At 36.6% G+C, this 21,126-nt stretch overlaps 1 protein-coding gene across 1 annotated transcript; it reads left to right on the forward strand.

The window, feature by feature from the left end:
* The first annotated feature begins 16,989 nt into the window (after nt 1-16,989).
* LOC100889225 (caspase-3-like) lies at nt 16,990-20,448 on the forward strand. The gene is made up of 4 exons (XM_011662110.1): nt 16,990-17,187; nt 17,931-18,086; nt 18,729-18,838; nt 20,221-20,448. The coding sequence occupies exons 1-4, from the start codon at nt 17,043-17,045 to the stop codon at nt 20,437-20,439; spliced, it is 630 nt and encodes a 209-aa protein (XP_011660412.1). The 5' UTR covers nt 16,990-17,042; the 3' UTR covers nt 20,440-20,448.
* Nucleotides 20,449-21,126: the final 678 nt, after the last annotated feature.

Raw genomic sequence — 21,126 nt, forward strand, 5'->3', positions numbered from 1 at the left:
GATGGAAAGTACTTTGACAAAAATTAAGTTCAGTTCAAAAGCAAAAATAATGACCCCATTTCACCGTGGTTACCTCAATTCATTTTTTACCTCTTTTTTGTGTGTTTTATTTTGTTCGTTTATTTACTTAAGTCATATTTTCATATTTCTAGTGTCCAAATAATGAATCATTCTCGCCTCGCCTTCAATGATCTTTCATATTGTGGCCCGTCCCCAATGAAATTTCATTTTTGCCTCGTTCTTTTCATTCTTGCATTCGTCGCCACTGATTTTTTTAATAATTTGCCCCCCCCCCCCGACAGAAACATTTTTAATACAGGACCCCTTCCAATATTGACATTTCACTAGGCTCTATTACCCTTCCTCCTCCATTCCCACCACAATTACCTATGCTGTCATTTTGGCATTGACTTATTCTTTATTTAACCCCCCCCCCCCACCCCCATCTCTATTCTAAACCATATTTTTATATTGCATTTATACTTAAGTCTTGCCCACTTTCTTGTTACATTTCCGCTTTTTCTCTCATTAGGAAAGATGGTTAAATCTATCTCACTGATGCCAGATCTATACAAAAAATCAAAAGGTCGAACACCGTACTCAATTCTAAACAAGACTGCATCAGCCCCCATCTCACCTTAGTCATACAGCATTATCATTACAGAGTGCCTACATCATCATAATCACCAGCATCATCACATATATTTCACAAAATACTGACGTTTCCATAGGAACTACTACCCTCTCTCCTCCATACACCCCTCCCCCCCCCCCCCAATCACCACCACCATGATCATACATGGTGTCATTTTGGCACTGAGTTATTATTCATTTAACTTCCCCCGCACCCTCCCCCCTTCTCTATTGTAAACCATTTTTTTATACTGCATTTATACTTTAACCTTGCCCACTCTCTTATTACATTCACCCTTCTCTCTCATTAGAAAAGATGATTATAATCACCAGCATCATCACATAACTTCCAAAAAATAAGAAAATGAAAAGAAAAGCAGTATTAACTAATTTTATTAACATTTGTGAACATAAATTTTTCTATAATGATCTTTTAAAATACAACCTGAACTAAAGAAAGGTAACAAATGAACGGGGGAGGGGTGGCTGTCGTCTCTTGAACTTAAAATTGTTCAGATGTATAATTCTACTACAGATTTAGAAAATTAGATATATTAAAATAAAATCCATATGATTTATTCAATTATCAACATGTAAAGCATGGGTATAATAGTCAAACCTGCTTTAGGGACCTCCTGTCTACAAAGACCACATTTGTTTTGTTTCCCTTGAAAATGGTTTCTCATTGAAACATGTACTAAAGGAGCCTGTCTACATAGACCACTTTTTGTGTTTCCCTTGGGCGGTTGCCATGAGTACTTTTTCTTTTACATTGGACAATTTTGTTCATTGTTATCATTATTACTATCATTATTGTTATCCTCTAATTATCACTAATACTATAACAGTACTACTATTGTACTATTCCTACATCATTTCATTTCCCCCACCTTGAATTTAGTATCCAGTTCAGCATCCCTAATAAATTGGTCAGAATTTGAATTCAGATTAAATATCAAAAAGCTACCTGTATCTTACATGTACACACATTAAAAGAACAAATACTTTTATGATCCTCGATATACCTCTTCTTCTTCTGGTAATATTCAAAGGGCTATACAGCTTATCACGAAGATGAACTAGTGAAGGGGTGTGAGGAAGACAGATGATATTTTTTAATGGGATAAGGGCATTAGATGCCTCAGGAGTAGTCCCTTGCAGTTCGACCTGGCAGGACGGTCGGCGTACATTTGCTGGAAGCCAGTTCCATTATTAAACTTGGGACGGAGCGTTGGGCAAATACAAACGGATCTATGTAGCTTCTGGCTTGGTTCTCCCATGTTTGTGATAAGTGAAGGAAAATAGGGCTTTCAATGGAAAGGCAGAGAGACCATTGACTACCTTGTGCACAATTCCCAGTCTACATGCAGAGTGCCTTGTAGATAAGGTATGCCACTAAAATGTGCTGATCATCTCAGTCACACTGCTGGTTCTCTTGTATTTCCCATTGTGATGTAGCGTGCTGATGTAGAGATCTCAAGAGTTCTCAAGATGAGAGTGGATAGAAATAAGCCTGGGTATCAAACCTTCTGCATGGGACAACCTGCATAATACAAACAAAAAGAGAGAAAGCAAATGAGATTAAAACTAGCTGCACTACATTAGATTTTTTTTTTTAATAGTACCTTCCCACTTTTAGGTCTTACATTTTAGTTTTATTACAAAATGATAGACTTATGTCTATCTGATAGGGCCTTTTTTGAAGAGTAGAGTAAAGGTTTATATTCATTTCCAATTATTGAACAAGGACCTTTTAAAATTATTTTTCTTATATTATTATTATTATTTGTGAAACATTCGGTACATACAACAGGGAGTATATGTAGAGGTAGAAGTCTATTGAATAATTTTAAGTTGTTTATAAACATAGGAATATCTACGGTTCAGTTGTCTGATTTTGTGAGAAAATTTTTGATAGATACGGTATGTAATATTGAAGAAGAAAAAAAAACCTTTGAGTACGTATTGTAATATCATGCGGAGGGAATAAAGTGATTTGTTTATTAAGAAACACCGTAGTTTGTCATCTAAATAAAGCTAGAGAATAAATGAGAATTACAAGATATAATGCAACATTATAATTAAGATGGTAATTGGTGATTAGTCCAAGATGAGTGCGATGTTGGCATGGGCTTAGCTTTAGATTATACAGCCTTAATATTTTCGAACTTAAACAAACATACCTTGCCAGAGTTCAACTTACATGTTGGTGTCCTGTTCCTGAGATCTACACCATGACATATGATGACCAGGTACTGGTAGTCTCTATTGCACATCTGTGGTCATTATCTGCTTTGGTTGCATAGGATCTACAATTAAAAGAAAACAGAAACTTAGTAAGGTTCGTGCAAGTAATAGTATCAAATGCTTGCATTAGTTATCAGTTTATAACTTGGTTCATGTCCTTTAGACTAGAGTTGGAAATACCCATGCCATACCAAATAAAAAGGGGGTAGTAAATAGTCCTGAAACTTTACTGTAAACAAGGTAAATATTCGGACATTAGTAATACGTAAATCATATAAACCTATTTTCTCTCTAAACATTTAATCTTCCTCTAAATATTTCAAACAAGGCACAGTGCCATAACTTAGAAGTTAGAGCACAATCAAGAAAAAAGAGGGGTGGGGGTGGGGGTAAAATTAGAAAGCTAGGAAGGGACACCCTTTTTGTTTTGTTGTTGTTGATATAATCTATCTAGCCTACATCCGAACTAAGCTGGACCTGGATACATAATGCCACACTAGCAATAGCATGACTAGATCTAGACTAGACCCTAGCCTAGGCCAGGGCCTATGCCTTGCCCTTAGCCCGAATTTTCTGTCTCTTTCGTTCGTTAGCCTCTGATTTGGGTAGGGTTGGCTAAAGAGAGGAGCCGACTCTACCCAAATCAGAGGCTAACGAACGAAAGAGACAGAAAATTCAGGCCAGACTATGCTATGAATACTAGCCTAGGCTTTACAGTAACACTAAAGTGTAGCCTGTTATAGCCGCGCCATCTCAGGAAACGCAGTCGCTTATTGGTGGAGTGTTACAGCCGGCTAGCACCGGCGAATTGAAAATCATAAACCGCTCCACGAAATCTCATCGGCTTGGACTAGCAATGAGCCATTTGCGCAGTCTACAACAGGTCTACATCTATTACCGATTACTATCGGTAATCAAGCTATGAACTGAACTTAAAATTATGAGATGTGCTGTAATGAAATGACCTACGGTAAACTCCTGATTGTTTTTAAAAATATTACCGTAGACGACTTAAATTAGAGTTCATTCAATCAGTTAATATTCTTTGGTCAGATCAAAGAAAAAAGGATGGGGTAGGGGGTTAACCGGGTTATACGTTGTGACAATGCGGAGAGCCGCTCACTGCAATGACGAACACATCACAATAATTTCAGAGACCTTCAAACAAAATAAATCTTTACTTACTTTTCTTGATATCATAGGGTATCACTTCGATGTCAATGTTCGCCTAAAGATTTTCTGCTTCACTGAGATGTACTTGACAAACTTCTATTATAATAGAAAATCACTTAAAAGAAAAATGTTTCAATGTTCGTAATTGAATAACTTGAAAGTTGCAGTTCATACAACCGCCATTTTCGTGCTCAAATCGTAGGGAATTGTGGGAATGCAAAAAATGTTTTATGCATTACCTAATACATAAAACATTTTGTCGATGGCCAATCAACAAACAGTAGTTGGCGTATTGTTTACGTCATTGCTCATGAATATTCATTGACCCTCCAAAACCGTCGTTCAAATCGGACAAAACCCCCATAATGCATCCAATGCAAAACCTATGAAATGTCAAAGGTCACGATTTTAGTTGGCCCTCTAGTCCTACGGAGGACATACTGTGTATGATCGAATCTCTTTGGATGTTACAAACAAACGACAGGGACAACACAGTTTAATAGGCAGTTAGTAGTTCTGCAGGCGTACCGTAAGTCAGTGTTGGAACTTGCACATGGAGGCATACTGCGTGGACATCAGGGCATCTGGAATACTTGACATAAGTTATTGAATTGTTTCTTTTGGCCAGGTGTTTCAATGGATGTTTTGAGATTTTGTCGTTCGTGTGACATTTGTCAGAGGACCATTCCAATGGGAAGAGTTTCCAAGCTTCCCATCGGCAAGATGCCTGTTATCGATCCTCAGTTTAAAAGAGTTGCCATTGATAACGTAGGTCCCATCAATCAAGTGCGTACAAAGAAGAATAGGTACATTCTTGCCATCGTAGAAACAGAGATTTGTAATCAAACCTTGAGGCAGATTTTGAATAAAGTCTGTGCCGGTAGGCCCACAGTTTGGTTTGGTACTTAAATCGAGTTTTTGTGTGCGTAGAGGTCTGCTCCGCAATCCTCGCTAGGGTTTGCAACCTTCGGATTGATCTATGGGAGACATGTTCGAGGTCCTCTTGATAAACTCAAGGAGTGGAGTTGTCGAACGGAAGATCCCGAGTTGAAGATAACTTATCAGTATGGCATTGATCTCAAAGAACGACTTCATAATACCCTTCGGGCAGCTCATGTAGAGCTAAATAGTCAACGAGTAGGTATGCAGGCTACTAAAACGCCGAGACAAGGAAAATGGAGCTTGATCCGGGTGACAAAGCCATGCCCACAGATCATAACAACCTTCTACTACAGTGGAAAGGACCGTTCAAAATTGTTCAAAGGTTCCATGATCATGATTATCGTCTAGATGTTAATGGTAAGATGTGTTCTTTCCATGTTAATCTCTAGAAGAAATACTTTCACAGTGACGACACACGTGAGAAAGTTGAAGTTGCAGGAGTGTTAGATGAGATCACACATGCTTCTATCGTTGATATTGATGAGGTAGTAGATGATGATCATTGTTATAACCCCAACCCTGTGACAATACAGGTTCCGACGCTGGAAGCTAAGGAAACCGTTGATGACGAGAAGATTGGATCCGCTTTGTCTGTATAACAAGCACGAAATTAAAATTTTATAAAGAAGAAAAGAAAAAAAGAAATATATCAAAGAGGTATACATGTTTGATTGTAATTATCGTAATCGTTAATATATTTTTGATTAATGAAATCCTGTTCAGTGATTGTTCAACATAACATCACTTGTGAACAAACATAACATTGCTTTGATATTATCGATAAGAAAAAATGTGCTATACCGTGACTTCATCCATGACATGGCAATATATAATGGATAACGTCATAGATATTTCTTCCAAGGCACTACTGTGCATGCATTCAACGAGCGTACGAACTTCAAATGCCTCCAGCGGGCAACTCTCGCGGTGTCACGGCGCTCAGCTGTGCAATTTACGCTAAGCCGCAGTAACTGCACTGCACTACTGTAGTACTTGTATAGCCCCAGATTTCGGTCTTGAATTTGCGGATTCCTCGGTGACAGAAATTATTATTATCATTATTTTTTTTTTAATTATTATTATTATTATTGTTATTATTATTATTATTATTAATATTATTATTATGAAGGTTGGTTTGAAAAATATAAAACAAAATCATGTACTCTTTCAAGCCACTAGTGAAATTATGAATTCCCTTCGGCGACAGAAATAGTGCTATTTCTGCCACCTCGATCCATAAATTTAACTAGAGCCTCTCAGTGCATGGTATATTTGTTTACTATTATTGCTGTTATTATTAATATTGTAAGGCCTATTGTAACACACTCAGAAACCGGAAAAGTATAAGCTTGAGTTTAAAGGGAAATGCAAACCTTGTAATAGGTTCATTTGTATTAAAGCATATAAATAAGATAAACAGCATGACGAAAGTTTGAAGTAACTCGGACTACTATAAGAGAGTTATGAATGAATCGAGACGTTATAGACATGTATGATGTTTATATAGTCTGTGCGTCCAGACTACTATTCAGCTGGGGAGCGAAATTCTTTTTCCTACGAACTAGTTTATTTCCGGTCTTCTGATTGGCTGATATGTTTTACGTCATTAGCAGCTTGGAAAGAGGTCACAAACAATTAGACTTTGATTATTTATTGCTTTGCCTCACTATTCATATTGGCAAAAAAGAGGACTGAATAAATGCTGAGCCTCGAAACCTTAATTCCAATGTTGTATTACGCTGTCTTTACCGATTGAGCTAACGATGAGTTGATGAAAGGTGGGTTTGCATGATTATTATAACCCTATTTAATACTGAACCCTTATGGTTACCATGTGCGCATGCGCAGTTCGTAGGAAAAATAATTTGGCAGCCGGGGAATCTCCACTCGGTCACGCGACATCTGTTGTTGCTATACATGTCTTGTGATCATTTTCTCCTGGCGCCATTACTCAGTGTTGGAAAATCCTCGTTCGGATCAATGCTTTATGCCGCAATGACAATATGTAGGCCTTTAATTTTGATGGACGTATTTTATCCCCACTCGTAGAGACAACAGGTGGTGACAACTACGACAATAATCTGCTAAAAATTTGATTATTTTATTTATGTGTGTGTTTTACATGATGGATAATGGTCAGACGCAAAACAACCAGTATGACACCGTCCCTCTCTACAGAGCACGACGTGGTGTTGTGGCTAGCATCGTCATAATTGTCTCTAATGTGTTCGCAGCAGTCTTTAATTTTGCCCAAGTTAGAACAAATATCGAAGCATATGTGTCTTGTGGCATACTCTTGTTTATGGTAAGTAACCGAATTCTCGACATTAAGAAACCTTTATATATTAATTAGTCATTATTAACAATCGGAACATATGCATTTTGGGCATAATCTTACCAATCAGCCAAATGCTGATCTCTTATAATGAAAATAAAAAGTTAACAAGCATCTCTTGATAATTATGATATTATTATATAGCTTTACCAATCTGATTCTAATATTACTAAACTAAATACGATTGTTAATACTTTAGAACATCAACGTATTAAATAACCATGTGTGCACCTATTGAAATGTGTAAACAATTACACGTAAAATAATCCCATTATCTATTTCTATAGCCTATAAGCAGTGATGTTGTATTGAAATCCGAGTTAAAATCACCCGACAAGCACCATGATATGCTCGAGGATGGTTCAATTTAATTTTTTATTCATATTGTTTTTATTTTTGCGCCGCGACCTTTCATGAAATTTCGGCATAGAGTCGGTGGCCTAGGTACGGGACGGGAGGGGGGAGGGGACACGTGACAAGAAAAGAGGTGAGAGCGAGGGAAGAAATGAAAGAAAGGGGAAAAGAACGGGAGAAAATATAAGGAAATAGTTTGCTTGGAAATGTTCTTCAAAGATTAAACTATTATGTGAATGCAACTCTTACAACAGATTATGATAAAGAAAAAAAAAACGATTTGATATGATTTGGGTATTAAAAATGTAAACCAAAATTGAGTCTTTTAAAAGTGTTAATTGTTTGTAAATATCCCTTTTCCAGTGGCTAAATATTATCGTTATCTTAACTATATTCATATTCTTTTAACAAGGTAAAACATCATTATCGATAACGGTAGGAGAAAAGACGAAATGAATCATGAAATATGAATCATTAAAATACTTTCCCAAAAGGAATTGGAATGCCCAAAAAGGCTCATCGTGCCTACTGTGTTAATTTGAATGAAAGCACGTTTACCTTTTTTGTTTGTGCCATAAAAACATATCGAATGCGAAAAAACAATAATTTGAATAACCTCAACTGAAAGAATATTGCCGATGAATTAATTTGAATGCTCATTAATTAATTTTCATTTCTCCAAATGAATTCCAGTGGTTGTAGCGTTTCATGCAAGCACTGGTCATTTCGTTTTTCTGGCTATCTATGGGATCCTATAATGATGTTTAATTCTTTGAATGGGTTAGATTTTAAGGTTGCTGAAAATAACAAGTTTTACAAACTGAGTCACTCGGACGAGACCGACAACAGACCGAACAAAAAAATTACATTGAATGGCCAACCATCGGTCTGTTTGGAATCAGTCTGGAGTCGGTTCGGTGGTGTGACTAATCGAGATGTTCATGGTATTAGTTTGAAAAAAACAACGGGGAATGACACTCAATTTTAGAAAGCAGGTACGATTTAAATACAGTGAGATACACTTTTGGCCTATTTCACTCGTACATCAGGTGCACCAGTGCGACCGAACGCAAAAGTACATTACCCTTTATAAGCATAAAAGTCGGTCATTTCCGAGGTTATATTGGCTTCTTAAATTAAATACAGTGCAAGCCATTTCATTTTTTTTCTTCTCACTGCATAACATCCTAATTCTAAGTAATCCTGTTTTCCTTTTGTTCAGCTACCAATCTTGCTTACGGGCTGCATCGGTGTGAAAGCTCAAAATAGAAGAACACGATGGGTTGGTATTTTCTCACCTAATAACACAATCGTACAGACTTTAGAACTAAAGGTCCAATCTCAATTTTGTCTAGTTTTTCAAAAATACTGGATAGAATAGATCGGTTTACTTACATAATCAAATTAATGGATGTTTCTTTCCTGGGGACCTATAGTGACGAGTTATTCCATCAACCTGTTATTAATGAATTGACTACAATACTTGGAATCCAGTATGCATACGTTACTTGTTGCTCTGTTTCGGAAAAATTTTCAGGATATCATGAACAACTTTTGTTTAAAAAGTACGCATCCAATTTGAATGTATTAGTAAACCGACCTACTGGATCTAGATTTTTATATACTGTACAAATAAATTATTTAATCCTCATCAGTTTGGATTTCCAAGGTCTCGTCTCAATTGACTGACCTTGCACTGTTGAAATTCTTGAATTATGTGTCTAGTACATGAGCCGCTAGCCGCTGATCGTGAACAAGTTATTAGTGTGTTCATGAATCTGAGTAAAGCTTTTGACACGTGCACTTGGTCATTTGATTCTGCTGTGCAACATTATGGAGTGAGAGTCACTACAATTGATTTGTGTGCTAGGTTTCTTCCCAGTAGAAGGCAATACACACGATGTAACTTTGTTAACTCTGACATAACATTATTGAAGTGTGAAGTGTCACGAGGCTCCATATTAGGTCCGCTGTTATTTCTTATATGTCAATGATATTTGTCATTTGTCAGCTTTTTGAAAAATACATATAACCTTAGCTGACGATACAAGTGTTTTCTCATCTCATCGTAATATTCATATCCTTGAAAACAACATCAATAGGGAACTACCGATATTATCTGCTTGGTTTGGAAGAAATATTCTGTCTCTTAACGTGCTGAAAACAAATTATATTCACTTCAAAGGAAGAAAGTCTTGTGATCAACAAAATATCAGTGTTAAACTTGATAATGTCTTAATCGAAGACGCACTTTTCTCGAAATATTTGCATGTCATAAAGAGTAAATAGCTTTTACCCGACAAAGGAATATTTATGTTGGACAATACCTTATTCTACCCTTTTTTAATATTTAAATGTTCTTTGGGCAGCAAGAAATGTTTCGGATAGTGCTTTTTTGTTGCAAAGATAGCCATTCGTATATGTGCTGGAGCTCGTTTCTGTGACCACACACGTCCTCTGTTTATCAAACTAAAAAGGTTGACGATTTGTGACATTAACTTAATTCCTTATAATTCCTTTAAACGTCTCTTGTTATGTATTGTTTTTGATAGCAATCTCTTGACAATTGCATTTTCAACTACGTTCCGATGAAGCAATGCTATTCTCAACTATCCTACAAGACAAGCAAATAATATACACCTAGTCATTGCAGCCCTCTGCATGGTTTTAGCACATATAAGTCTGTTAGGCATATTGGTCCATATGTTTTAAATTTACAAATTGACACTCGTAATTTGTTAAACCGTGCATTCCTTCAAACGTGTGGTTAAGCGCATGCTTAATACCTCAAACTTATAGTAAACAATCAATTCCTCTTATCTTAACTTAAATAATTTCTAAAATTATATATACACTAGGGAAAATGAGGATACGAATATAACATCGCATGCTGTAAATGTATTTAAACCAGAAAAGGGCTTCTTTATTCCTATACTTTTGTTCTCCATTTCGAAAATGTTTTATATCTGATCGTAACACATATTTAGCTAGTTTTAACAAAAAATTGATGTCATTTGTATTTAGTATCAATATTCAGCATCTAGAATGTTTAGAATGTTTATTTTGTATCACTTGAATATATATGTTAAATTCAATGTTATAGGTGTGTCAACGTTTCAAGTCTTAGGCTTCTATTGCCAAACCTCTGCGTGTTTCTCCATGCAGTATTACTGTAAATGTATTATGACTGTAATTTCCTTTTTAAAGTCTACTGTTATTGTTTGTTTGATGTCCTGTTCATCATAAATGTAATGTGATGAACCATACATAAATGAAAAATAAATAAAAAATACAATCACGAAAGAAAAAACCAATTAATCAATGAACCCATAAATAAATGAATGAATAAATAAACGAACAAATAATATAATGGTCATCAATTTGAAGGATACAAGAACATATTGTGTAATTAAAGCACGTTACCTAGGATTTAGAACGAGGAGACACAGGCAATTTTCCCCACCCCCCCCCCCCAAAAAAAAAAAAAAAAAAAAAAAATTGCATTGCGTCCTCATGTCTATTTCGACCTTTTTCTGACATTTTATCATTGTATAGTATGCATCCTATTTTTTGTATTCTTTGTATATTTTATCATATTATTTCGTATATTATTCGTTTCCAGGTATTAGGATATTTGGTTATGGCTATAATTAGTGCCCTATGTGCTGGTGTTGCTCAGATCTGTTGGACGTCAATCGAAATAGCAATTTGCCTCATGGGCGAAAGCCTTGACTCTACTCCTTGTACGGTAAAAAAAAATCCACTTTGATTTCAATTTTAAAAATATACAATTTATGCTATGTAATGCACTGCGGGGCGTCAATTTCCGAAGGTTCTTTTAATCGAAGGTTCTTATTTCCGAAGGCGTCTCAGTTATTATCGGAATTATTAACCTTCAGAATTACAAACAAAGTTTCGTTTTCGGAATTACGAACCTTCGGAAAAAACAACGTGTTGCCTGGTGAGCTGATATTGTCTGAAAACCAGTAGTCTACTGGTTTTCAGACAGTAGTCCACTGGTTTTCAGACAATATCAGCTCACATAGATCTTATACCATATTGCTTTAATAACTTGTTTCAGCATTCCCGGGGTAAATATCATTAAGGTACCAACTTTGACACACAGGTAGACATGTAATTTAAAACAAAAATCTTTTAAGTGAAATCCTGTGTAAATGCTATTACTTGCAAGTGCCACCTCGTCGCCCTCTATGTAAAACATTATTTTTCCTTTTGGCTTAGGTTAGAAGCAAGGTCTGCCTCGCCTTGTCCTTTATCAGCAGCTTTGTAACATGTGTGGCTAGTATCACGGCGTCTTGTACTGCTTGTGGCGGATTGTGTCCATGGTATAAAGTTCACATACCTCCTGTATCGACACAGTCTGGTAAATAGTTTAAGATTTTTTTTCCTGCTTTGAGGGGCATGGTTAAGAACATTGCCAAAAGTGGTATCGAAAGTAGAGGGGTCGGAGTTTATATTCGTCATAAAAAAAGAATCTGCACAATTGATTGGTCCATTGCGCATCATGTGATGATTTTTTTTTTCCACAATTCATGGTGGTCGTTTCCTTGCTTTCCTAGGTAGAGCAACCTTCATTGAACTATAACATGGCGCCTCATCAGCACCATAGATTTAACTGTTATCTAATATAACTTCTTTTCTTTCCGGAAACTTTTACATATAAACACGTTTTGATGTAACCCATGATATTTTTAAAAGGGCCATCGAATTTTGATGAGGTTATTTTTTCGTATCTTGTTCATCTTCTCCCATTACTCGTCCTGATCTTTTGTCCTATTTTTGTTGCCATTTGATAGAGGGAATGTGTCCCCCCCCCCCCACCCCCCATTTGTCTACACAACTGTCCCATTATTAAACATACCCTCGAGAATATTTGTTTTTGCTTTTGTATCTGGGAGAGTAGATGATTATTATCTTTCCCTCTCACTCTCTATTATATTTCAGATAATGTTACAGCATTTCGTGTATTTGAAAATGAACAAGGTATGTACACTGTCGCTCATATAGTTGGAATATATTTTTTTTTATCCCAATTTCAGAGTTATTTTAACAATGATTTATTCCTAATAGATATAGATAATAGTATACATTCTCATATATTTTATTGAATAATAATTTGCAAGTGTTTTTTTTTTTTGCGTGACTGCTGAAGCATGTGTATGCTACTATGCTTATCAACTAGGGGACCTACGCCCTTAAGTCATAAATGACAGTAATGAGGATTAATGCCCCACAAAAGTGCACTCATATCGCACATCGACACGGTTTTGATCCTGGGGCCTCACAGTTACGAAGCCATTGCTTTGCCACTGAACTATGACTGTACGCAGCGGGGGCTACGGCAGGGGGCAGTTCCCATAAACAAATTAAAAAATGCAATAAATTATCAATAATTCATTGAACTTTCCCCGTTCCCAACATATTTTTTTTTTCTGTGTGCCCTTGCCTTGAGCCATAATGCATGGCCGCACAGAGGATTTTTGTTTATGTTGGGGACTGGGGGGGAATTCAATGAATTATTGATTATTTATTGCAATTTCTTCTTCTTGCTTTTTATTTGTGGGAACTGCCCGCTATAAGCATATTGTACCTACGTCATAATTTGTTTTGTAAACGCGGCGCTGTTTACAGCATCATATCTGAACAAGGTGTATAGGCTTGTTCACATAATAGTTGTGGTCGTTTACCGCAAGGTTGCTTAATCGTCCTTAAGCGTACTGCACGGCAAACATTATTACCGCATGTCCCTTTACTTGAAGAGGGTCCCCACATCATTAGGATTATTGTCATTCATTTTGTGTAATTCAATTCATTTTTTTTTTAATCCATAACTCAATCAAAACATTAATTCATTCATTGTAATTACAGTCATGACAGTTAGGCGGTATAGCGTCAAACTATTTCGGTCCAATTGTGCATTTTGTGACTAAAATCCGGGAAATATGACTGACAGATGTGTATCACAAGTTAATGTTCGAAGCAAAACTGGATATTGATCAATTGTAAAGTCACATAGTAGTCATTATCCATGTGTATTGCATCAAATTCAATACAAAAAGGTACGCTGATATCAAAACAATAAATCTGATTGAATAAATTATTGGCCCGAATTCACAAAGGATGTTTGTCGACAGACCTAGGTTTATGTGCGTCATATGACGCGTTTGTAAAAACGCGTCAAAACCCGTCAAATGACGCACATGAACCTAGGTTTGTAGACGAACCTCCTTTGTGAATTTAGGCCATTCTTTCCGGTCCACTTTGGTCATTTCAATGATAGGCTAGCGTTCTGCTCTGCTGTACGAGTTGAAAGTTGTCGCCCGCGAGGCGAAAAATTGGCCTGTCGCGGTTTACCAGTAAGGCGCTGTTAATTGGGAATCCAACCTGTTAGCTCAATAGAGAAATTTTGTTTAACTTACATGTGCGTCTAACCTAGTACCTATATGAAAAAAAATAACAATTGAGTTGCTTTGCCGCCCGACTGTATTGGATATAAACATCCCTTTCCACACTTTATTTCTATTTGCATCAGAACCACAAGTTGACGTTGCGCCCGACGTAGACGGCTTATACACAGATTGGAAGATAGAAAAGGCAAAGCCAAAGAAGGAACAATTTGACCCCGAAGAAGTAAATATACGTTTAAGGGGGTCTTTATCCAACTTTCTTTTCTCTTTGTTTGTCATTAATTTAGCTTATCTCAAAAGTACCTTCTCCTTTGAGATTACTCCATAAAAATTTTATGGAGAGCATAATATTCTAGTAGGTCTCCTTAAAATAAAACACCCTTCAGAGTCATAAATTGTTTAAATGCATTTTTAGGTATTTATTGTGTAAGAGCAAACGGTTGAGTTGTTCGCCATTACATAACAGTGATATTTTCGATCTTGCCAATTTAAAATTCCCTTTATAATGATTAAAACTTTCAAAATTGTATAATTGTATATTGTTAGTTATATTTCGTTCAAAATGTCTGGTTCTCTAATGCTTTAAGAGCAAGATAACCAACAGTGTCTTTCAAGACTACACCAACAGTCCTTGTCGGGACTACACACCCTCAAGAAAAATTACCGAGAGTCCTTTTCAGGACTCCTCAATCCTCTTTCTCTCTCTTACATGGTGCACCCGAAAGCCTACTGTATAACTTTAAATTGTTAGTTATATTTCGTTCAAAATGTCTGGTGCTTTCAGAGCAATTTGCTGTAATAATTGTTGATTTTCGTTTATTCCCGTCAGAATTACGTGATGCACACATCTGTCTACAAGGGGCTCGTACTCATAATAAACAACACTTATTTTCATGAGGGAAGAGATCGTCCTGGGTCGGAGTTGGACCTGGTCAATATCAAACATGTCTTCGGACGAATCGGCTATGAACCTGTCATCATGACAAATGTGTCTGCCAATGTAAGTTAAAGATGAAGTTGAGTTCTGGTCATGCGATTGCATTGTGAAAGAAACGGTGTGGAATCGACCAGAAAAAGTTGATCATCTAGCATATACGAATTTGTGTGTATTGCAAGGTTTTGAAATTTGGCCAAGTCTTGGTAAAGTTACAAACACTGTACACAGAAAGATGTATATGGAACTACACGAACACGTGGCGTAAAAATCCTACCCTGGATTTTTACGATGTTACATGCCATATTTAGATTATGAAGGCATTTGAAGAGCCATGCTTTTCAGGGAACAAAATTATCAGCTTCTTCTCTGGAAAAAGCTTCCTTCCTACTATACCGTTCTGTGGATGTTTTCAACAAATATTTCAAAGTCAAATTTCTCCTTTATGAATCCGTAATCTGAACGGTATATTTCAACTGTAGATCGATAAATACAATTATCTCACTGTTTGACAATGCAATGATGTATATCGCTTAGAAACAAAAGTTTTTTTCTAAGAGCTATATGAAATTAGTGTCTTGCAAAGGCCTGATGACTTATGTCAATTTGGTATTCTGCACTCCATTAATCATTTTGCAATTCAAACAAGCCATTTTACAAATTAAATTAAGGTCTGACATAAGCCAAGATGATTTAAATGTATGTTTGATTGATACTCCAGTCATTAGTTTATTGCCAACCTTGAGACCATTTTTACGTCAGATATTATAGACAAATATTCCTCTGAACAAAGTGATAACCTTTTGTTTTTCTTTCACTTTTTCTTTTTCTCTTTTCTTTGTCATCAATTTTGGAGACCTGAATTCGCCTCTATCTTGATTCATCATTCCACATTTATTTATGCCTCCATCCATAGAAGATGGTGCCGGAGGGCTTATGCCGAAAGGATGGGTAGCGTCGAGTCGCGTTGACTTGAACGCGACCCCCCCCCCCCCCCCTCCCCCATCCCCCGGTTGGCCGAAAGGGTGCGTTGACTAGTCTTCCACATCAGTTGTTTAAAATAGAATTTATGTTAAAATTCAAATAATCAAAATAGAAATATATTAAAATTAAAATAAAGCTAGTTTTTTACCTAGTCTCGCAGATCAGGCGTTTATAAGAATTAAATCAGTAAATAACAAGAAACCCAATCAAATAATTTACCATATAAAGGTGTTTACCTATTCTTGCATATCAGTCGTTTATTTATCAAAATAAAAATAACAATATCCATTTCTTTCTATGTATGGAATTCAGAAAGCCCCCCCCCCCCCCACCCACTTGTCCCGAAAGGGTGAATTAAGCGGTGGTGAATTCAGGGAGCGGGAGGCCCGGGCCCCTCCCCTAGGAAAAAACAGGTAAAAACACGTTAATTCTACCTTTATGTGGAAACTTACCCCCCCCCCCCTCCCCACTTATATTCACCGGCTGGCTGTTTGTCGGCTAAATATTTTCTCACGAATTGGGCCACCTCTTTGGGCCCCTCCCCTGCCGCCGACTGGATCCGCCGCTAGCATTAAGCTAGGCCTACTCTGTTATTTATTTATTTATTTTTTATTTCATTTGTAAAGACTGTTATGCATGACTAGTATACATCAACAAATGAATTCTATACATAGAAAGAAATGGATATTATTCTTTATTTGACAATTTTAAATATTTATTGAATGTAAGACTACGACTACGTAAAAACTAGTTTTATTTAATTTTTAATCGCTTTCTATTTTGATTATTTGAATTTAAACGACTTTAAATTTCTATTTCTTAAATTCTATTACAAACAACTGATGTGGAAGACTAGTCAACGCACCCTTTCGGCCATAATTCGTACTGAAATCATATTGACCGTCACATCTTAAATTCCCCCGTGCAGGAAATTCGTACCTTTCTGGACAAGTCTGTAAGCAGAATTAATCTAGAGGATTCCGTCTGTCACTCATCTGTGGTCCTTGTTCTTATGAGTCATGGTGAGAAACGAGGCATCTATGGTACCGACTTGGAAGTTGTGACAATTCGGGAGATAAAGTCTAAGTTTTCTGGAAGACAATGCCCAGCTCTCATCGGAAAACCAAAGATCTTCTTTATCCAGGCATGTCGAGGACGTAAGTCATACGTTTGGGTTTGATATGAACGTTTAGGGCACGCTAATCTAAGAAAGTAATGTTAAATGATAAATGCATTTAAAAATGAGGCTACGTACAGTCCTCGTTAAAGTCATGTGAGGTTTTTATGAGACAGACAGCCCACGACACTTACAATGTTGATCTAGTGAGCCTTTTTTAAAGTTATCTAAGGGTTTCACGCAACAGACCACGAGACGTTCAATGTTAGTCTCGCGAGCCTTCTATAAAGTTATAAGGGTTTCACGAGACATGCAGCCCACAAGACCTACAATATTGGTCTCGCGAGTCTTCCATAAAGTTATCTGACGGATTATCGAGCCAAACCACGAGAATGTCGATCTGGTTGGTCTTTTGACAACTATTTAAGAGTTCACGAGACCGTCATTACTTGCGTTGGTCTCGTTGGGCTGTCGTGCTGCACTGGGATTAAAGGGGCTTGATGCCTTCCAGTTGATCAGAATTGTTTTTATAAAAAATAATATACCGTTTCCCGATTCCTTTACATTATGCTCAGTATATAATAACCTCATTCAGTTGTAATGGATAAGATCCCATTTCGAATTTTCCAATTCAATTTTAAAAGTTTATTTAATCAAACTAGGGTAATTATAATGAAGTCTGTAAAATTCCATATATATGACAAAATATATCTATTCTTAGTTTCATTACATTTTTCATTTAGAATTGAAAATATGCCCTCTTCATTCCACACCCGATTCTAGACATGCCCACGAAGAGTGCTCTTGACACTGATGATCCTAGAAGACCTTTGGCAATCGAGTTGGTGGGTGATCCCGACATCGATTCTTGTTCACTGGATGTTGATGGCGATGTTCCAGATAACGCTGATATATATGTGGCCTACGCCACTTCCGAAGGTGAACTAAAAACTATGCAATCTTAAAATGAGTGAACAGCTAATCAATGATATCATTCAAGAACATATCTACAAACATATTTTGAGGGGGGTTGAATTTTTTTTAGATCTTAGATTTTAGATTGGTCTGGGTAAGAGGACATTTTTTTTTTTTTTTTTGGTCTCGAAATTTGAAAAATTAACATTTTGTTCCGTTTGGAGGGGGGGGGGGTAAGGACACCTTTTTTTAAGTCAGCCATTGGTATAATTTATTTTATTTTTTTTATAAAAGAAAAAAAAAATCAAAAGGGGGGATTTTCACAAAAAAAACATACTCACAACATAAACATAAAAACTCAAGGGGGGTTAACCCCTCCCCCCCCCCCCCCCCCCCCCCCCCCCTGCGTACGCGCCTGATTCTAGTCAGGATAAAAGCCGAATCGGTTTCAAATCGTAGACAAACGCACAAGTCTGCTGGCAATGAGTATGACGCGTCACTACGCTTCGGAGTCGATTTAATTATTCCTCCTCCCAAGAAGTTTGAATGTTCATATTAAATGCTATCGCAAATTCAGATCGTAGTCAGATCATAAATAGTGTGATAGTCACATTGTGTGCGGTGGGCTTAAGTTACAATTAATCTCTTGTGTATTCATTTCGGCAGGTTATTTTTCAATCCGTAATCGAGTGGATGGTTCCTGGTTCATACAGAGCTTATGTGAGGAGTTGATTGCCCACGTACACATTGAAGATCTTGACACCATCATGAACAGGGTGATTATCAACCATATCTTTCTTTAAATGTTATGAAATGATGACGTAGATCCTAATCAATAATGATTGGTTAAGAGCGGGCAGAGACAGAGCATTTACTACACCTAACCAATTGTTATAGCCCTTGCTACCGCCTTCGAGACCGACAGTTGGACATATTAATGATAATGATATTAACTCAATAAGAATAATTTTGTTTACCCAGAGATGCCTCATCAGCACCGAAGCTGTTCGTCCTGCAATTATAAGCACCTTAGCAATTGCTAGGTACCCATTTACAACTCCGTGGAGAGTGTTAAAAGTACTCTATAGGTTAATGCCTTGCCAGAGGACATTTGTGTCGGGCAGTGATGTTCAAACCCTTAACCCTAAAGGACTGAGCCACTATACCACGAATCTTTCATAATCTACTAATCATGGCGATTCTTAGAGAACAGATAAGTTGACACTTCATGCTTTATTAATCGGTGGAATCTACCTAATTAGTTATTTAGCCGGAGTTTAAAATACACTTTTATAAATACTGAATAAAATATCTACGACACTACATGCCCTGCAGTTTTATACTTTATGTACTATATTTCATTTATCCATATTTTATCTTGGTATTCCATTCAACAAAACATGGTATCCCATGGGGCGCCGAAAGTACATCACAACTATATCCAGTTTTTTTTTTAAATTAATCAAAACAGCATAAATGCCAGTTGCACATCACCTTATTTGTGTCTGCATCAGAAACGGAATTAATTTTAAACATATTCTGTCACATCTGGCCACTGAAGAAGAGTGTGACACTATCCTGTTTCTTTTTTTTCCCCTTCTTTTTTGGACAAGTCATCACCCTCCGCCTGCCGGATGGAGGGTTGTTTTTAGGCCGTTTTAGTTTGTTTTTTCTCCTTATTAAAACGGATTCGTTAGATATATGCATGTATATATATCCATATATATATATATATATATATATCTGTGAATAATGTGCTGACTGGGCTAGTCCCTTAAATTGTCAGTAAACGGAGCAGCAGGAGGGCACCGGGCCCCATCGGGCAGAGCTAAGGATTGAAATGGGTTATACAAAAAATATTGCAAAAAATAGTGCAAAATTATTTACTTTACTTGTATCAAAGAGAACTGTTGCTGAGCTAGCGCCATGAGCGTACCTGGACGGTGTGTGCGCTCTATAAGTTTACACTATTATTATTATTATACCTCCGATATTAAGTCCTTGTGTTAGCATAATTATTTATATTTACATAATGACATGATTATATATTACCATAAATTGGACTGAATTTGCTTTTAGGATGTGCGATTGGGATATGACGCTAGCCTTTATTATCATACCTTTTTTTTTCTTTTATATATTCTTGATTATATAACAGGTGACAAGGCGTGTTATCGGCTTTACGCGCTCTGTAATCGACGGCGAAGGAAAGAAGAAAAAGTGGTTACAAACTCCAGATATATCCAAGCAAGGCATCGGAAAGAAAATTTACTTCATGCCTAACTATCCACCTCGATCTGATGCCGCATGTAGCTTGACGCACCAAGCGGGTCCATCATCAGAATCACAAGGCCATTGTAACACATATAGCGAATAATTTTAGATTGCCTTGTCAGACTCTGTCATGCATTATCGGGAAGTAAATAGAATACAGTGCAAAATATTTTGTGTCGATCGGGGTGACACGGAACTGGTAGCTTCGTTTAGTTTCAGACCAGTGTCAGACAGACGATTTGTCGACTCGATCTTTGTTTCTTGCACCAAAGGAAGACGGCGAAAAAGCATACAGATTTAACATTGTTAAACGATGCCTTTAAGGATTTTGATTTTAACTGTCTAGATTATTATATACGTACATGTTTATATATACACTAGAATAAACATGAACAATAAGAACACGTATATACACAACTCATAGTGATTGGTGTACAGAAGCTTAGCAAATTCACAAACGTAGGGATAGACATTGTCACCTTCTTACAAAGAATTACGGATTTATTTTTCTTCCTGACTCATGATAGAAAAAACAAAATCATCCATAAAGTGTTTAAAATCCCCTATTTGTAGTTACTTCCTTTTTGTAGTTACGAATATGTTAATTTAATACTCACTATTCCTTAATATCAATCGAGGCGTCCACAATTGTACAAGCATTGCTTTTTAGTGGACCCCTCTGTTTCCAATATATATTTCTTAATTGTTGCAAATGATTATAATTGTTTTGTAATATTTTTTTGGTAACAGAAATAAAATTGAATTGAAAGAAGAAAAAATAGAAAAGGCG

This window comes from Strongylocentrotus purpuratus, unplaced genomic scaffold (assembly GCF_000002235.5).
Source record: "Strongylocentrotus purpuratus isolate Spur 01 unplaced genomic scaffold, Spur_5.0 spur5_scaffold_16, whole genome shotgun sequence".
In the NCBI taxonomy this organism is placed as follows: Eukaryota; Metazoa; Echinodermata; class Echinoidea; order Camarodonta; family Strongylocentrotidae; genus Strongylocentrotus; species Strongylocentrotus purpuratus.

Bases quoted from the DNA above. Each gene is read 5' to 3' on its own strand.
- LOC100889225 (XM_011662110.1), top strand. From the start codon at position 17,043: ATGAGTCATGGTGAGAAACGAGGCATCTATGGTACCGACTTGGAAGTT. The intron at 17,188-17,930 runs GTAAGTCATACG...ACCCGATTCTAG, and splicing joins TATCCAGGCATGTCGAGGAC to ACATGCCCACGAAGAGTGCT. The intron at 18,839-20,220 runs GTGATTATCAAC...ATTATATAACAG, and splicing joins TTGACACCATCATGAACAGG to GTGACAAGGCGTGTTATCGG.